At 44.1% G+C, this 15,822-nt stretch overlaps 1 protein-coding gene across 1 annotated transcript in view; it reads right to left on the bottom strand.

The window, feature by feature from the left end:
- The window catches only part of OBSCN (obscurin, cytoskeletal calmodulin and titin-interacting RhoGEF), a 294,672-nt gene that overhangs the window by 98,225 nt on the left and 180,625 nt on the right, over positions 1-15,822 (bottom strand). The window contains exons 66-74 of the mRNA XM_084859836.1: positions 13,782-13,814; positions 13,499-13,597; positions 12,456-12,677; positions 10,820-10,886; positions 10,068-10,100; positions 7,236-7,273; positions 4,910-5,017; positions 3,137-3,276; positions 1,730-1,930 (exon numbers count right to left, since the gene is read on the bottom strand). Of these exons, the coding sequence (XP_084715962.1) occupies positions 1,730-1,930; positions 3,137-3,276; positions 4,910-5,017; positions 7,236-7,273; positions 10,068-10,100; positions 10,820-10,886; positions 12,456-12,677; positions 13,499-13,597; positions 13,782-13,814 (941 nt within the window). The remainder of the gene's footprint in view (positions 1-1,729; positions 1,931-3,136; positions 3,277-4,909; positions 5,018-7,235; positions 7,274-10,067; positions 10,101-10,819; positions 10,887-12,455; positions 12,678-13,498; positions 13,598-13,781; positions 13,815-15,822) is intronic.

Here is a 15,822-nt window from a genome sequence, read left to right on the forward strand (position 1 = left end):
AAAAGTCCTGAATGTAGGCCTATGGCTATTATGTTGTTGTTGTTGTTATATGACGTCTGGACCCCTGAAAAATTCTGTGAATGAAGCTGGGCAATGGTGCAATAAAAACCTCACTGGGAAGCGGTCTACATTTCAATTAAAACTGAAATATATGCATCCTTTTGTAATCAAAACAACACTGAAAGGTTTGCAGCACATGATATTGCCTTAGAACAAAACTCTGTAACTTCCAGCAGGTTTTATATCTGTTTTTTCTATACTTCCTATATTTCTCTTTATAACTCCAAGTAGTTTTTCTATCTGTATTTCTATTCAGTATACAGTAGAAGCAAGACAATTTAACAAAAATCAAACAGCTGCTTATTTCCCTGTAGTTTAGATGGAATCTAGACTGGCCAAAGGAAAAAAATGTATAATGGGATGCGCAAAAAATGGACAGAAAACTGAGAATTACATTTCAAGGGAGAAATAGTTAAACTGCTCTATTTCAGCCACTTCTTACCCAATTGTTTTAAAATTAGGCTTTCTTAAAGCTCTCGCCCCCTTCATGGATCACTGCCTTGTTGTGGCGAAGGGGCTTGCGTAACTCAGTGAAGCCATAAGCTACGCCGTGCAGGGCCACCCAAGACGGACAGGTCATGGCAGAGAGTTCTGACAAAATGTGGTCCACTGGAGAAGGAAATGGCAACCCACTCCAGTACTCTTGCCAAGAAAACCCCATGGAACGATGAACTTGCACACACTCCGGGAGAGAGCGTGCTATGGTCCATGGGGTCACGAAGAGTCGGACACGACTGAACGGCTGAACAACAACAAAGCTCTCACCGCAGAGAGTCTTCTTCTTCTTTTTTTTTTTACAATTTCATGAAGCTGGGAGACATAATCTTCATTTTATTATATTACCATTTGAATAGTCAGGCACTGTCATCTGCTGAAACAACTGTGACAGAATTCTACACATTTGGACAGGACTGTGGGCTTGCACATTCTGGACCAGGGCCCCGTGGCTGCTGCTTCTTTAAAATAAAAGTGGACCATATGTGTGCTTCTTTAGAAGTGTGAACAGGGGTGGTATCAAATGGAGACCTGGTCGGGCACCTGCCAAGGGCCCACACCCCAGCAGGGGCCCACTGACAAGAGCCCCCTGGAGTTGCTCCTCCTCCTCTTCACCCTTGCAACCTGCTGGTTCACCTGCCTCTCACTCTGGCCCGGACAAAAGTGGTGGTGAGAAGGAGGAACAGGAGACGCCACGGCCTACTGGCTCACTAGCTCTCTGCCTGTCGAGCAAGCAAGTGGCAGCAATGAGGAGAAAGAGGAGGGGAATCATAGAATCATGGAATCATAGAATAGTAGGGTTGGAAGGGGCCTACAAGGCCATTGAGTCTAAGCCCCTGCTCAATGCAGAGGAAGGAACAACAGCAGCTGGTGACAGTGGCAGTGAGAAGATAGACTCCCTGAGGGAGGGGGCCTATGGAGGGTGTCTTGCCCAAGGACCCTCCAAAATCTGGAGCTGGCATTGCCTTCTTCAGTCAAGTGAATTATGTAGTGTCACAATACAGTGAATTCTCTTCCGACTCAATGGACTTTCTCACACACACACATTTAAGGGAAAGATACATGCAAATTTGGTATGTCTGTAATTCCTCGTGGAAATTCAGAGACCGGAGAAACAAAATAAACCAATTTAGCCATCTTCAAGGGGAAAAATCCAAATATGTATGATTCTCACCTTTAACCTCTTATCAAGGTAGGCTGGAGAAACCCACCCTTGCCTGGATGGGCTGGACTTGGTGGGTTTGGTCCTAACCAACCATTTCAGAGGATGAGCAGAATCCAAGACCTCCACATATTGTCCTTCTTTCAGGGTGATGGTTTCACGGTCTGCACCCATGGGTGTGTAGTCGGCAGTGACCATGTAGATATCAAAAATCTGTAGGCAGAGGAATTATTCAGCATATTTTATAGAGAAGGGGCATGGAGATGTAGAGACAGGCTAACATAAAGTAAGTGTATTGCAGGGAGATGAACTACTGGTTTGGTTTACGTGTGTCTGGAATATGAAACAGCATTAGTTCAGACCCAATCCCGGGTTCAAATCCCAGCACAGCGATGGACTCACAGGTGGATGTCAGCAGATCACTAACTTCTGGTTTCACTTGTCCCCTTCCATGAAACAATGCATGGCTGTGGGAGAGTTAGTAAGGTTGCAATCCTATGCACGTTTAGACAGTAAAAAAGGCCTACAACTCCCAGCATTCCCCTGCTAGTGTGGCTCGCTGGGGAATGCTGGGAGTTATAGGACTTTTTTCTGTCTAAACATGCATAGAATTTCACCTTAAAAGTGCTAGCGTTGCTGATCTTGCATGATCACACCTTGAGGCCCAGCTCCTCAAAATAATAAAAAACTCAGAAGACTCAAAAGCACAATTTCAGGTGTGATTCATCGATTGCCTGGCTTCTAAAGGCATGCTTCCAACTGTGTTTGTTAGGTTATCTCTGAAACCAAAAAGGTGGTAGTTATTTAAAATTCTATCAAGATCCCACAATTTCACAAAAATACCTGTATGCATTTGTGCATGTGTGTGTGTTCCACACGTTGCCTACCCTTAGTTTAAGCTATGGCCGTCTTCCCACCACAGATCATCCACATCACCTAAAATTTTACACCAGAATTATCATCTCATGAATGGGAGCTCTTTCTATTTGGAACCAATTTTCCTCTCGGATTTGCTCCTTCCAGCCAGTCTTCCAAGCCCCTCCAAATCTGCTTTCCAGACTAGCTGACTGAATGAAGCACACTGCACACCCCTTTATGAGTCAGAAGCAGAAGGACTGGACCAAGAATGTGAATGTGTAAGGCAAGCTGGGTTGGGTTGTTGTGGGGAGATTTTGGTTGACCAATTCGATCATTTCTCTAGTCAAAGGCATCTCTGTTTATTTTATATTTCTTACTCCCCGGGCCAACACAACAACAACAAGAGTTCATAACAACTGCAAGATCATTCTGAGATGCAGTACTGCGCTTGCTTTTCTTTTAATGTTCTGAAAAACATGTGGAATGTACCATTTACTAGCAATGTTAAATTCTCCTTCCTAGGGACTGCTTGCATAGAGTGTTCTTCTACAGACATTATACCTCTCCCCGTGCATCCCCTTCATCAGACTCAGAGGAAGACTCCTGAACAGTTGAGGAAGGCCTGGACCTGCCATGTCGTGGGGACGGGGACGGTGTTTTGGATTCATCATCACTGTCCGCTCCGGGGACTCTAAGTGTGGCTAAAATGGAAAGACAAATTAATAAAAGCCACACTTAGGAAATCATTGCTTTATTTTGTGCAAAGCAAATACCTGAATCAAATGTTTCTTGCAGTTGTGGACCAAGTTTGTGGACCAAGATGCAATTGTGGACCAAGATGCAAGTTTCTTGCATGTTTTCATTTACTGAGAGTAGGGGTCCCCAGCCTTTTTGAACCCATGGGCACATTTGGAAATTTGAGAAACTGTTCTGGGGATTCAAAAGATCATTTTTGAAGGGAGCAGCAAGTAAGGAGATTCATGGGTGCCGTTGGAGGTCCCAGGGGTGCTTATGGCACCCGTGGGCACCACATTGTGGACCCCTGACTTAGAGTACAATCCTACCAGATTGCTCTATAGATGGAGGGTGCTGAGATAAGAGTCCTCCATCTATCCTAAGCCCTGCCAGGCAGGATGGGAGGAACGACAGAGGTATTTTCACCTCCCATTCCAGCTTTTTGGCCTCTGAGCCCATTTAGCTGACTTACCTGTTTGCGGGCAGGGATAGGAACGGACCACCTCATGGATCCAATGGATCCATGGACTGCTCTTTCCCCTCCCTGCCCACCGTTATGCCACCTTTCTCCCCTCCTCGTCCGCTTCCAAGGTTGCAACAATGACCTTGGAAGAGGAACCACCACAGAGCTTTCCACGGCAGCTGAGGGGGGCAGGGGGAGAAATCTGAATGGGGAGTTCCCCTCTCCAGGTTGTAGCTTTGTGTACACCACAGGGCGCGAGGAGCAGGGTGAAATCTGCAATGCCAGACGGCCCTGGGACACCTTCTCACAGACCATAAGACTGCGCTCTTCATTCTTATCCCACTTTTCAGGCTAGAATAAAGCCCACTGGGCAGCTTACACTATATAACACGTTGAAATGTCTTTAAGAGCGCAATCCTATGCATGTTTAGACTGGAAAACATCCTATAACTCCCAGCATTGGCTGGGGAATGCTGGGAGTTGCAGGACGTTTTTCTGTCTAAACATGCATAGGATTGTGCCCTAAAACAATTTAAAATCCCAATCCAGACACAACAATAAAATTAAATCCAAGAATAGGAACATAAAAGGAATTGCTAGCTGAAAGCTTCCAGTCTGAAGGCTTGAAATATGTCAGATGGGACTATTCATCGTTACTATGCCTACTTCCCATACCCTAATGTCTAAGCGCCCAATTCTGAGATAACTTTTCCATGTTAGCATTTTGAAATTCATAGAGGAAAGTGGCTGAAAATTTTGTTGTAACTTCTTAGACATGTTTACAGATTTTAGGAGTGTTTTAAATGGTTAATAATGTTTTGCAATGATATTTCAATTACAGCCCCTGAGGAAAGAAAGTCCTTTCTGAAACGCGTTGGGCATAATACAAAAATTTTCTGGCACCTGAAAATATTTCCTTTTCTGTTTTAGGACACATGCACTTTCCCCTTTTGCTGTGCCCTTGAGAAATGACCAATGACACCTTTGAAAAAGGGAGAAAGGGCTAGAGGGATCCAGGAGACTTGAAGCTTGCCTGGCATCTGTGCATGTCAAGGACCAGTAACTGACCATCAAGAAACCCAATATGGACTGCCTCCTGCATAAGTGAGATCCATTTGCATTGGCCAAGCCATTACCTTGACTTATCTTTGCAGATACCATTTCTGTGATCTGTGACGTCAGTTTCTGGAGGAACTCCTCCGTCCCGACTTCAGCAAGTGAAATGTGGCTCCGAACAGCTTCGCCTTCGATGTGTTCCCCTGCCAAAGAAGAATGTGGTGCTTAGCCGTGCAGTGGCTGAAAATGCCGGCCCCTCAGAAAGATGCTGTCCTGAGCTATGAATTCAAGTGATTATGGCTGATATGCTCTGGGCATCATATTATGAGTTCGAGAATCAGCACTAGATTGCATATTGGCAGAGGGGAGTGAAATTAAGTAACTAACTACAAAAAAATTGAAAAACTGAATAGATTTTTACCAGCTCTCCCACTTATACATTCTTATGAGCTGCTTCTCCTGAGTAGGGATGTCAGATGAATCCGTTTGGGGAGTGGAGCTTGGCAAGCTTTCACTGATTCAGCCCCCAAGACTTCGGTCCGTTTTCCGCTGCACAGCCCGATTCAGTCTGCAGTGATTTGGGGCAGTTAGCGGATTCTCCATGTTGCTTAATTTGTGTAAATTATGACTGAATTTGTGCAATTTGCACAAAGTATGGCTGCAATTTGCACAAATTTCAGCTGAAATTTGTGCAAATGTCTATTTGCGTAGAATACATAAAAATACGCAAAATTTGGGGAAAACCCGTGGCTTGGGCCCCAAATGTAAACTGAGTTGGGCAAGGCGTGGAACTCTGTCGAGCCCCAAAAGGACAAGATTTCCCAGCGATGGACATCCCTCCTCCTGACACATTAGCCCTATTCTTGTATTCTTAGAAGTACTGAAAACAGGGATGGGATCATGCTTAGTAACTTCACCCACAAACATCCCACACTTCAAGTAGCCCCTCCCCCAGGCATCCACATGTATAGTGTGAAAGTCTGCAGGAGGAGGCCTTTGCACATACAGCTATCCTTGCAGAGGCTTCCACTATCGGGTCTCCAGCTTACTGCATGTACAGCTCTATGGGCGAAGGTCTCCCTTCCTGCAGGCATTCCTGCTGTATGTGCAGACGCCTGGGGTAGGGGCTAAGTGACATAAGTGACATCAGGGGGCAGAGCTACTCAGCGCATCCCTTTCCCATCTGAACAGGGCTATTTTGTATTTGGGTACAGAAAGCAGAATACAAAATGCACATGTCTATCAATCAAAGCAATTCCTTCAAAATACCTGCAGACTAGAACTGGAAAGGATGGAGCCCCACTTAAACATATTTTGAAAGAGGAATTCCCATTTCAAATACATGCACACCCTTCCATGGCTGATACAATGCACGTGTGTTTCATACTTGGGTGTCTGTTGCCCTATGTGTCACCGACACTGCTCTTTGCCCGGGAGATACAGTTCCTCTTCTGGTTTGAATGGGCAAGTAGCTAACTATAAGAGGTTTTTTTACACAAGACATTTATTGTGCACTCATCATTCCCTACACACAGTTATTTATGGGCCCTTTAAATAACGTCGTGACCCTCCAGTTTCACTTGTGTTTTTAAACAGCACTTTCGGCAGGTGGTTTTAGAGCAAGGAAAATGCAGTATTATTTAAAGAAAAAGAAAGAAAAAGCTATTTCTGCTTGTGTTTTTGTGCTATTCCACAAAATAGCAGTGCCACAGTGCCACCTAGAGGTTATGTAATGGAAAAGCTGGAAAGGAAACGCTCTTTGTGTAGTGCTGCAACGAAACCAAAAGTAGATACAGCAGATTAACAGTCTAGTGTAGAAAAGCTCTAAATCTAATTAAAAACAATTAATCAAGTTTACTTATGATATGCATGAATGTAGTAAATGTGGCAAGCCAGATCCTTTAACCAGAGGCCTATTCTGTGGCTATTTTGTTTTGAAATTACCAGCCCAAGATGTGCAAATTTTGATTCAGCCCTGCAAAAATCCATAGAATGGGCATGCATGTAAGATTTGAAAGGCTTTAGGATTTCTTTTAGTTGGCTTCTGAGGTTTCATCCTTTAGCATATATTATCATGAAAAACATATCTTCTTCTAAAATAAAAAGCTGAAATTTCAAACTTTTGGAGGGGCCTTTGAGGAAGAGCTGAAGCCTGTCAATCATGTGTGTTGCACAACGCTACTATATTACAAAAAGGGAGATGCTGCTGATACAAAGAAATTATTTCACTCTTTATTTCCCTCTCTCCCATTTTCCAATTAAAAAGTATTTCTTGGTCAGGAAATTCATGACTAAAGCTGTAAACTGATTAATATTCAAGGACGTTATAGGGTACATAAAACTGTGCTCTGTATGAAAAATGTGTTGAAATTAAAGGGTGGGTGGCATTGTGACACCTTTTCTTACCTTTCCTGGCTTCAGGAGGGTGAACTGAAACCCCAACTCTGTCAAAGAAAAAAGGGAAGATGGAAAGTATAATGAAAAATGAAAAAAAAAATAGTGGGAGTGACTAATGTTACACATTGGGGCTTATCTTTCTGCATCCCATAGCTACACTTTGGGTTAGAAACAAGATACGGAGCACAATGAATTGGGAAGTTTTCCTGCACAAGCCCCACTGCAAGAAATGGGAATTGTGCAAGAATACTACTATGCCTTGGTGATCTCCCCCTCCCCTCCAATCTTCCATGAGCCAGACACTGATAAATGTCATGACTAGAACTCATTCATTCATTCATTCATTCATTCATTCCATTTATATCCTGACTTTTTTTCCTCCTAAGGAACCCAAGGCAGCATACATGATCCTCCTCCTCTCCATTTTATCCTCACAACACCAACCCTGTGAGGTAGGTTGGGCTGAGAGGTGACTGGCCCAAAGTCACCCAGTGAGCTTCCATGGCCGAGTGGGGACTAGAACCTGGATCTCCCAACTCCCAGTCCAACACTCCAGCCATTGCATCACACTTACCCATTTTCTCCACCTTTTCTTCCTGCCCAGTACTGAAACTCAAGGCCAAACCAGACATCAAGCAGCAACACTGGAAGCTGCCTTATACTGAGTCAGACGCTTGGTCCCTTAGCCCAGTATTGTCAACACTGACTGGCAGCCATGGCAGTCAGGAGTTTCTCCAGCCCTACCTGGAGATGCCGGGATCAAACCTGGGACCTACTGCATGCAAAGCAGGGGCTCTGCCACTGAGCTACAGCCACTACAGTTGGTGGCAGACCTGTTTGTTTAAAGCCGGGTCTTCCCCAGTCATGTAGTCATGAGTTTTTAGGGGGTGTTTTTAGAGTAAAATGGGTGCACAGGAAAGGAGGCGGTGCTCCCCCAGCTCACTTCCCACAGAATCTTCCTCCGAGTGCTTTTGTCCTCAGCTGAGCTCAGACACTGGAAATAAGCTCAGCTGAAAGAAACGCAACTTAGAAGAAGTGATGCCAGAGAAATCTGCAAAGGAACCAAATGAGTTCAGATTTTCATTAATCCAACTAGTGGATTCTGCAGCGGACTGGCTTTCCCCCGTCAGGCAGATTCCGCGGAGTTGTGCACTGTTTTTTTTTACTTTCCCAGATTTTGTGCAATTTTTGCTGTAGAAAAATACACAAAATTTCAAAAATCCAGCCAAAAATGTGCATTTCACCCATAGGCTAAAGCGTGAAAATGCACATTTGGGGGGAATTTCTGCATTTTCACATGTGTGAATTTGTGCAAATTTAGATTTGTGCAAATTTGGAAACTGAAAAAATCTGATTCTGTATAATGGAACAAAGTTTGTTTGTTCCGTACAATGGAACAAAAAAAATTGTACAGATTGTACAACAGACGGATTGTCTGTTCTGTCTGTGTTTTGCGGATTGTCAGGCGGACAATGGAACAAAAGGCGCCTGACAATCCGCAAAACACAGTCAGAACAGACAATCCGTCTGTTGTACAATCTGTACAAATTTACATGTGAACAGATGCAACAGCGACACATGTGTACATCTCTGCCCTCATGATGCTTTACACTTGATTGGGGTAGGGATGTACGAAAGTACCTTTTCGCGGATTCTGTTCATGGGGTGGAGGCGTTCCGTCCCTCCCCCCGGAATCCTCAACAGGGGGGAGGCGATCTGGTCCTCCCCCCGGAATTCTCGACGGCCGGCTGTGCTCCGCGGCAGCTCCGCGGAGCAGCCAGCCAGGCCCAGGCCAGGGCCGTCTGCAGCCAGATTTCCGGCCACGGAGGGCTCTGGGTAAAAAAAAACAACACACGTACGCAAATGGCGGCAGCTATGGCCGCCGCCATTTGCGTTCCTTATTTTTCTCCGTCTTAGTCTACTTCAATATTTACGTAGACTAAGACGAAGAAAAGAAAGGGGAACGGATATAGCGCCCACTACGCTATTTGTGTTCCCCTTTCTTGTCTTTGTCTTAGTCTACGTAAATATTGACATAGACTAAGACGGAGAAAAATAAGGAACACAAATGGCAGCGGCCGTAGCTGCCGCCATTTGCGTACGCGTTTTGTTTTTGTTTTTTTTACCCAGACGTGATAGGCTACGTAAGTCTTTATGTAGCCTATCATGTCTATGGAGGAAAAAAAAAGAAAAAAACACAGACTGCAAATGGTGGCAGCAGCAGCTGGTTGGAAGACCAGCTGCCGCCGCCGCTGAAGCCGCCACTGGAGCCACCGCCGTCTGAAACATCCGCCCCAGGTAAGTCTCGTCCCAGGGGGGATCCGTGGGGGGTGGGGGGTGGCAGGCCGTTCCATGATGGATTTCGGGGGGCCGAATGCACTGGCATTCGGCCTCACCGAGATCTGTCACGGAATTCTCTGACATCCCTAGATTGGGGTCAACCCCAAGATTTCAACCAACCTTCCCCAACCTTGTGCCCTCCAGATGTGCTAGACTGGAACTCACAGCATGCCCCAGCCAGGGTGTCTGGGGCATGCTAGGAGTTGTAGTCCAACACATTTGGAAGGCACCAGGTTGGGGAAGGTTAGTTCAAACAAATGGGTCTTCCACCATCACATCTAGTTTGGCAGAGTTAAAGAATTGCGTAGAATTAATGAATTCTTTTTTGGCAATAATGATAAGAGAGTAGTTGTAATGGCTCTTTTCATCCAACGTTGCAGGGAAAAGTATACATTTTTAATTATACCCAAATAAAAATTCAGTTTTTGAATGTACAAAATTTAAAATGTCACCAAGATCACAGACACAGTATCGTATCTTTAAAAAGCACCCAGACATTACCCGCGTTCTTTTCTTTCCTTGTCTTCTTCATACCTGCAACCAAAAGGAGGAAAACCCAATATATTTCCACTAAGGCTCCAAAACAAAAACCTTAGAGTCTTTTATAAGGCCAGTGAAACTGAAAAGCTTCTTCTCCCTAAAAGTTATGGACATAATTTTAATTACTTGAGTGTGTTTTTGTTTGTTTAACTTTGTTAAAGTTTGTTTAACTGTTAGGGTGTTAGACAAACTGAACTATCCACACAATTACTTTTCCTGATTATCCCTACTTGATAGGGAAGGGGCACAATTTTCAGCCCAAAGGTCAGCTTCCATTTTGGAGGGGCTGCATTCCAGTGTTGTCGAGAGCCATAGGCAAAAGTGAGCAGGGCTGAAAATTCCAACCCTCCCCCAAATGCCAGTGTGACCAAGTAGGAAGCATGACTACACAGAACTAAGACTGAGCAGCATGTCTGCTCACAAATAAGCAGGACAAGCCCCTCTAGGTCTACACAGAAGTAAGCAGGACTGATAGCAGCGTATTCCAAATTCATATTATTCCTGAGGGTACTTTCAGAAGTGCTTCAGCTCATTAACTCTCTCACCTTCTCCCATCACTAGTCACTGTTACTTAATGAACTTTTCTCTTAACAAAATGGTCTCCAAGAGACTCTGCAATGGGCCTTTTTGGGGCCTAACAGTGTGATGTGTTCTAATTTTGTCAGTCTCCCAGAAGAACATTCTAACCTCTGGTCACACTGCCAGCCACTTACCCAAGTGATGTCATTATAGCCTCTGTCACCATCACACGCTCCTGGGTCAGAGATTCTGCTTCTTTCACTGCAAGGGAACAAAAAACAAAAGTCAAGGACTTATAAACAGTGTGTAGAATGCTGGAGAATATTTCCCATCATTTGTAAGCTTTGTTGAAGTTATGGTGAGGGGGGCTGTGGACATTAAGTTTTTAAGTTATCAGATACCATGCCCTGGCTCAAGTCAGAGCTATGGAAAAATGTCATCTTCACCTAATGTAAACCAATTTACAACCTATAATTTACATTTCCCTGCCTCCTCCCATTCTTAGAGTTTGATTATAAATCACTACTTTTTAGTCATAGATTGGCTTATTATCACTGATTGTGAATTGAAACCTACTTTATCCATTAGATCTTTATCCATCATAATAGCTCAAATGTTAGTTTTAAATGGGACCTTGATATGAAGCATGATTCTTAAATTATGAATTCGCTGATACCGACTTTCTTTTGACCACCGTTACATTGGCCAATAGGGATGTTGGCTGCAGATGACAGAAGTTGCCATCCAACACATCTAGAAGGCACTTGGTTGGGGAAGGCTGCCATACGCTAACGTATCTTACATGTGGAAGCCTGCCAACGTTTGCTGAAGTTATTTTGGATGAAAGACGGAGGAAAGTGCACAAGTGATTAGTGTATTGCTGCAGTCCCTTTTGGCTGGTGGAGCCCAATTAACCTGTTCCACTAGCTTGGGGAACGAGAGGCTCTCATAAGAATCCATACATCTGCCCTGCAAACAAAACCTCAGGCAGCTTCCCAAAGAAGCCTTTCTTCAAAACTCCCTTGGTGACTAGAAACAAAACAATGTTACAGAGCTGCCTCCTCTGAGTGGCACCAGCTCTCCAAGTTCTGTCCCAGTCTGGCTGCCTGAGACCATTTAGTTTACTTGCTACCCACTTTATAAGCTCATGGAGCCTGCAGCACCCTCTTTCCAGTCCTTCGTGCTCTGTCCCACAGTGGGACCAGCATTGACTACTGCTAGTCCTGATTTCTATTTACCAGTTGGGCCCACATCCTGTCCTCCTTCTCATCACTTGTGTCATAAAAACCAGCACCTCATAACAGAATTGCTTTGAGGGTCCCTCTTGTGCCTCTACAAACTTCTCTCTGGCTTTTCTTTTCACTAAAGCCTGGGAGCTACCTTTAATCTTGTCTCAGCTCTCTGCCTCACTCTTCCCCCTCAGCTGGAACCTCAGTTTTGCTTCTTGTGAGCATGCCTAGAACTTGCATATCATCATTTCAATAAACTGAATCCAAAGCAAAGGCCTCTGGGCTCCTGTGACACCAGAGCTGTTTGGGCTATGGCAAGGGAGGACTTGCAGACTAAGAAGGAGCAACAGCCTGTTTACCTCAGACTTTCTCCTTCTTTCAGCTTCCTGCGATTTCTTCATAAATTGGGGAAAGTAGCATTCGGGGGACAAGCATACAGACTCTGTGCATTTGATATGTATATCATGTCTCTATGATCATGGTTAAGGTTAAGTGCTCTACCACACAGAAACCCAGAGATCATAATTAACAGGCAATATTTTATAAAACAGCCAATGCATATAACTACTGGAACTATTAGAAAAAGCAATGAGAAACTTACCATCCAGCACTTCTAGGGAGGCACTGCAGATAGACTGGCCAGCCTCATTGGAAGCAATGCAGGTATAGTTTCCACTGTATCCCTTTTTCACATCCAGTAAGATTAGACTATAATGCATGTTGGAACTGGCAAGTTTAAAACCCGGAGTGTCTGACTTGATCCAGAGGATGTCTTCTCCATGGGACTCTTCCTTCAGCCAAGTCACTGAGGGTGCTGGACTTCCTAAAAGAAGAAGCAGGGAGTTAGCATGACAGCGCTCCAGGACCAGCAGACAACCTCTCCTCAATTCTCACCCTTTTTGTGAAGCCTTTGCTTAACACCCTGGTCTTCATCCACAAGTGCAGCAATGTCTAAGTTCATGTAAATGCTTTTGCTCATATTAATCCCCCTCTAAATTTGCCTCCATCATCATTACAGCATAAGAAGAGCCGTGCTGGATCAGACCAAGGGTCCATCTAGTCCAGCATTCTGTTCCCACAGTGACCAACCAGCTGCCTGTGGGAAACCCACAAGTAAGACATGTGCCATAGCACTGTCATGGTCATATTCCCCAGCAAATGGTGTACACAGGCTTACTGCCTCTGACATTGGAGGTAGCATATAGCCATCAGGACTCGTAGCCATTGACAGCCTTCTCCTCTGGGAATTTGTCCAATCCCCTTTTAAAGCTATCCAAATTGGTGACCATCACTCCATCTTGTCGTAGTGAATTCCATAGTCTGACTATGCGCTGTGTGAAGAAGTCCTTCCTTTTATCTGTCCTGAATCTCCCACCAATCAGCTTCATGGGACGATCCCACTGGGTCTACTATTATCTATTATTATTTAGTCCTTCTCTCTCTCCTCAGTGTCAAACTTTAGACTGCAATCTCCTTGGGGCAAGATTACAGCAAATCATACAACAACAACAACAACAATAATAGTAGTAGTAACAGTAATAATAATAACAATAGCAGGAGCAGCCTTTTGCTTCCACCAGGTAAATTCAGTAGCAGATAAGAGCAAAAACCAAAAAAAAAAAGGTTGTCTTTAAGCTCATTTACCTTCAACTTTCACAGAAAGGGTAATGCTGACACCTTTCCTCACTTTTTTGTTGGTAAATCTTTCCAAGAATCTTGGTGGCACCAGCTGCTCATAAACATCTGAAAATTAAGTTGTTTGGAGAAAAACATTCAGATGTCATTTGGCATGGATGGAAAGGCAAGGCTAAGGCCACAAATTGCTCTAAAGTTTGTGGCTTTGGCAGGACATTTCTAGAGCAAATGTGTGTTGGACTACAGCGAAGGCTATCATTTCCATTATTATCTCTTTTGTTTCTTTTCTCACCTTTTCCTGGTTTTTCTTCTTCCTCGCCAGCCCCTGTAGAACAGAAAGAAGAGAACAGCACCACCATGAATTGACAGCTGAAAAGTTATGTGAATTGTGGAGGACATAGAACAGCCAAGCATCATTCAGTTCCATTTGTATTACAGCACACTTCACTCATACTGTATGGGATCACTACAGGATGGCTTGTTAGGCCATGATTCTAAGCCTGCTTTTGTAGAAGTAAGTCCCACTGAAATCAACAAGACTTAAGAAAATAAGATGTTTGAGCTGTGGTCAGGATTTTGCAGATTTCAGACATATATGGTGGGTCTGCAAATATATAAGATTAATTAAAATCAATTTTTGAATTAATGTAATTAGGAGCATAGAAAGAAGTACAGGGTATAAGTTGCCTTTGGTTCCAATGGTTTTATTATTAGGTGAGACAGATGGACAAGTAGCTGAGGAAAGAAGGGAAGTGAAAAGCAAGGGAGAAAGGGGAAGATATATCCAACTGAATGCAGAGTTCCAGAGAATAACAAGGAGAGACAAGAAGGCCTTCTTAAATGAACAATGCAAAGAAATCGAAGAAAACAATAGAATGGGAAAGACTAGAGATCTCTTCAAGAAAATTGGAGATATCAAGGGAACATTTTGTGCAAAGATGGGCATGATGAAGGACAAAGAAGGCAGGGACCTAACAGAAGCAGATGAGATTAAGAAGAGGTGGCAAGAATACACAGAAGAACTATACAGGAAAGATCTTAATGTCCCTGATAGCCATGATAGTGCGGTCCCTGAACTTGAGCCGGACATCCTCGAGAGTGAAGTCAAGTGGGCCTTAGGAAGCATTACTAACAACAAAGCTAGCGGAGATGACAGTATTCCAGCTGAGCTATTTAAAATCCTAAAAGATGATGCTGTGAAAGTGCTGCACTCAATAAGTCAATATGCCAACACATTTGGAACACTCAGCAGTGGCCACAAGACTGGAAAAGGTCAGTTTACATTCCAATTCCAAAGAAGGGCAATGCCAAAGAGTGTTCAAACTACCATACAATTGCGCTCATTTCACATGCCAGCAAGGTGATGCTCAAAATCCTACAAGCTAGGCTTCAGCAGCATGTGAACCGAGAACTACCGGAAGTACAAGCTGGGTTTCAAAGAGGCAGAGGAACTAGCGATCAAATCGCCAACTTTCGCTGGATCATGGAGAAAGCAAGAGAATTCCAGAAAAACGTCTATTTCTGCTTCATTGACTACGCTAAAGCCTTTGATTGTGTGGATCAACAAACTCTGGCAAATTCTGAAAGAGATGGGTGTACCAGACCACCTTACCTGTCTCCTGAGAAACCTGTACAAGGGTCAAGAAGCAACAGTAAGAACCAGACATGGAACAACCGATTGGTTCAAAATTGGGAAAGGAGTACGACAAGGCTGCATATGCAGCTTACATGCAGAGTACATCATGAGAAACGCCAGGTTGAATGAATCACAGGTCGGAATTAAGATTGCTGGGAGAATTATCAACAACCTCAGATATGCAGATGATACCACCCTAATGGCAGAAACCGAAGAGGATCTAAAGAGCCTCTTGTTGAGGGTGAAAAAGGAGAGTGCAAAAGCTGGTTTGAAACTCAACATTCAAAAAACTAAGATCATGGCCCCATCCCTTCCTGGCATATGGAAGGGGAAGAAATGGAAGCAGTGACAGATTTTATTTTCTTGGGCTCCAAGATCACCGCAGACGGTGACTGTAGCCATGAAATTAAAAGACGCTTGCTCCTTGGGAGGAAAGCTATGGCAAACCAAGACAGCATAGTAAGAAGAAGAGACATCACCTTGCCGACAAAGGTCCATCTAATCAAAGCTATGGTATTCCCAGTAGTAACGTATGGCTGTGAGAGCTAGACTATAAGCAAGGCTGAGCGCCGAAGAATTGATGCTTTCGAACTATGGTTCTGGAGATGACTCTTATGAGTCCCCTGGACTGCAAGGAGGTCAAATCAGTCCATCCTAAAGGAAATCAACCCTGAGTGCTCACTGGAAGGACAGATAC

This window comes from Heloderma suspectum, chromosome 5, assembly GCF_057233095.1.
Source record: "Heloderma suspectum isolate Gila_16-S chromosome 5, 16-S_ref, whole genome shotgun sequence".
NCBI classification, from domain to species: domain Eukaryota; kingdom Metazoa; phylum Chordata; class Lepidosauria; order Squamata; family Helodermatidae; genus Heloderma; species Heloderma suspectum.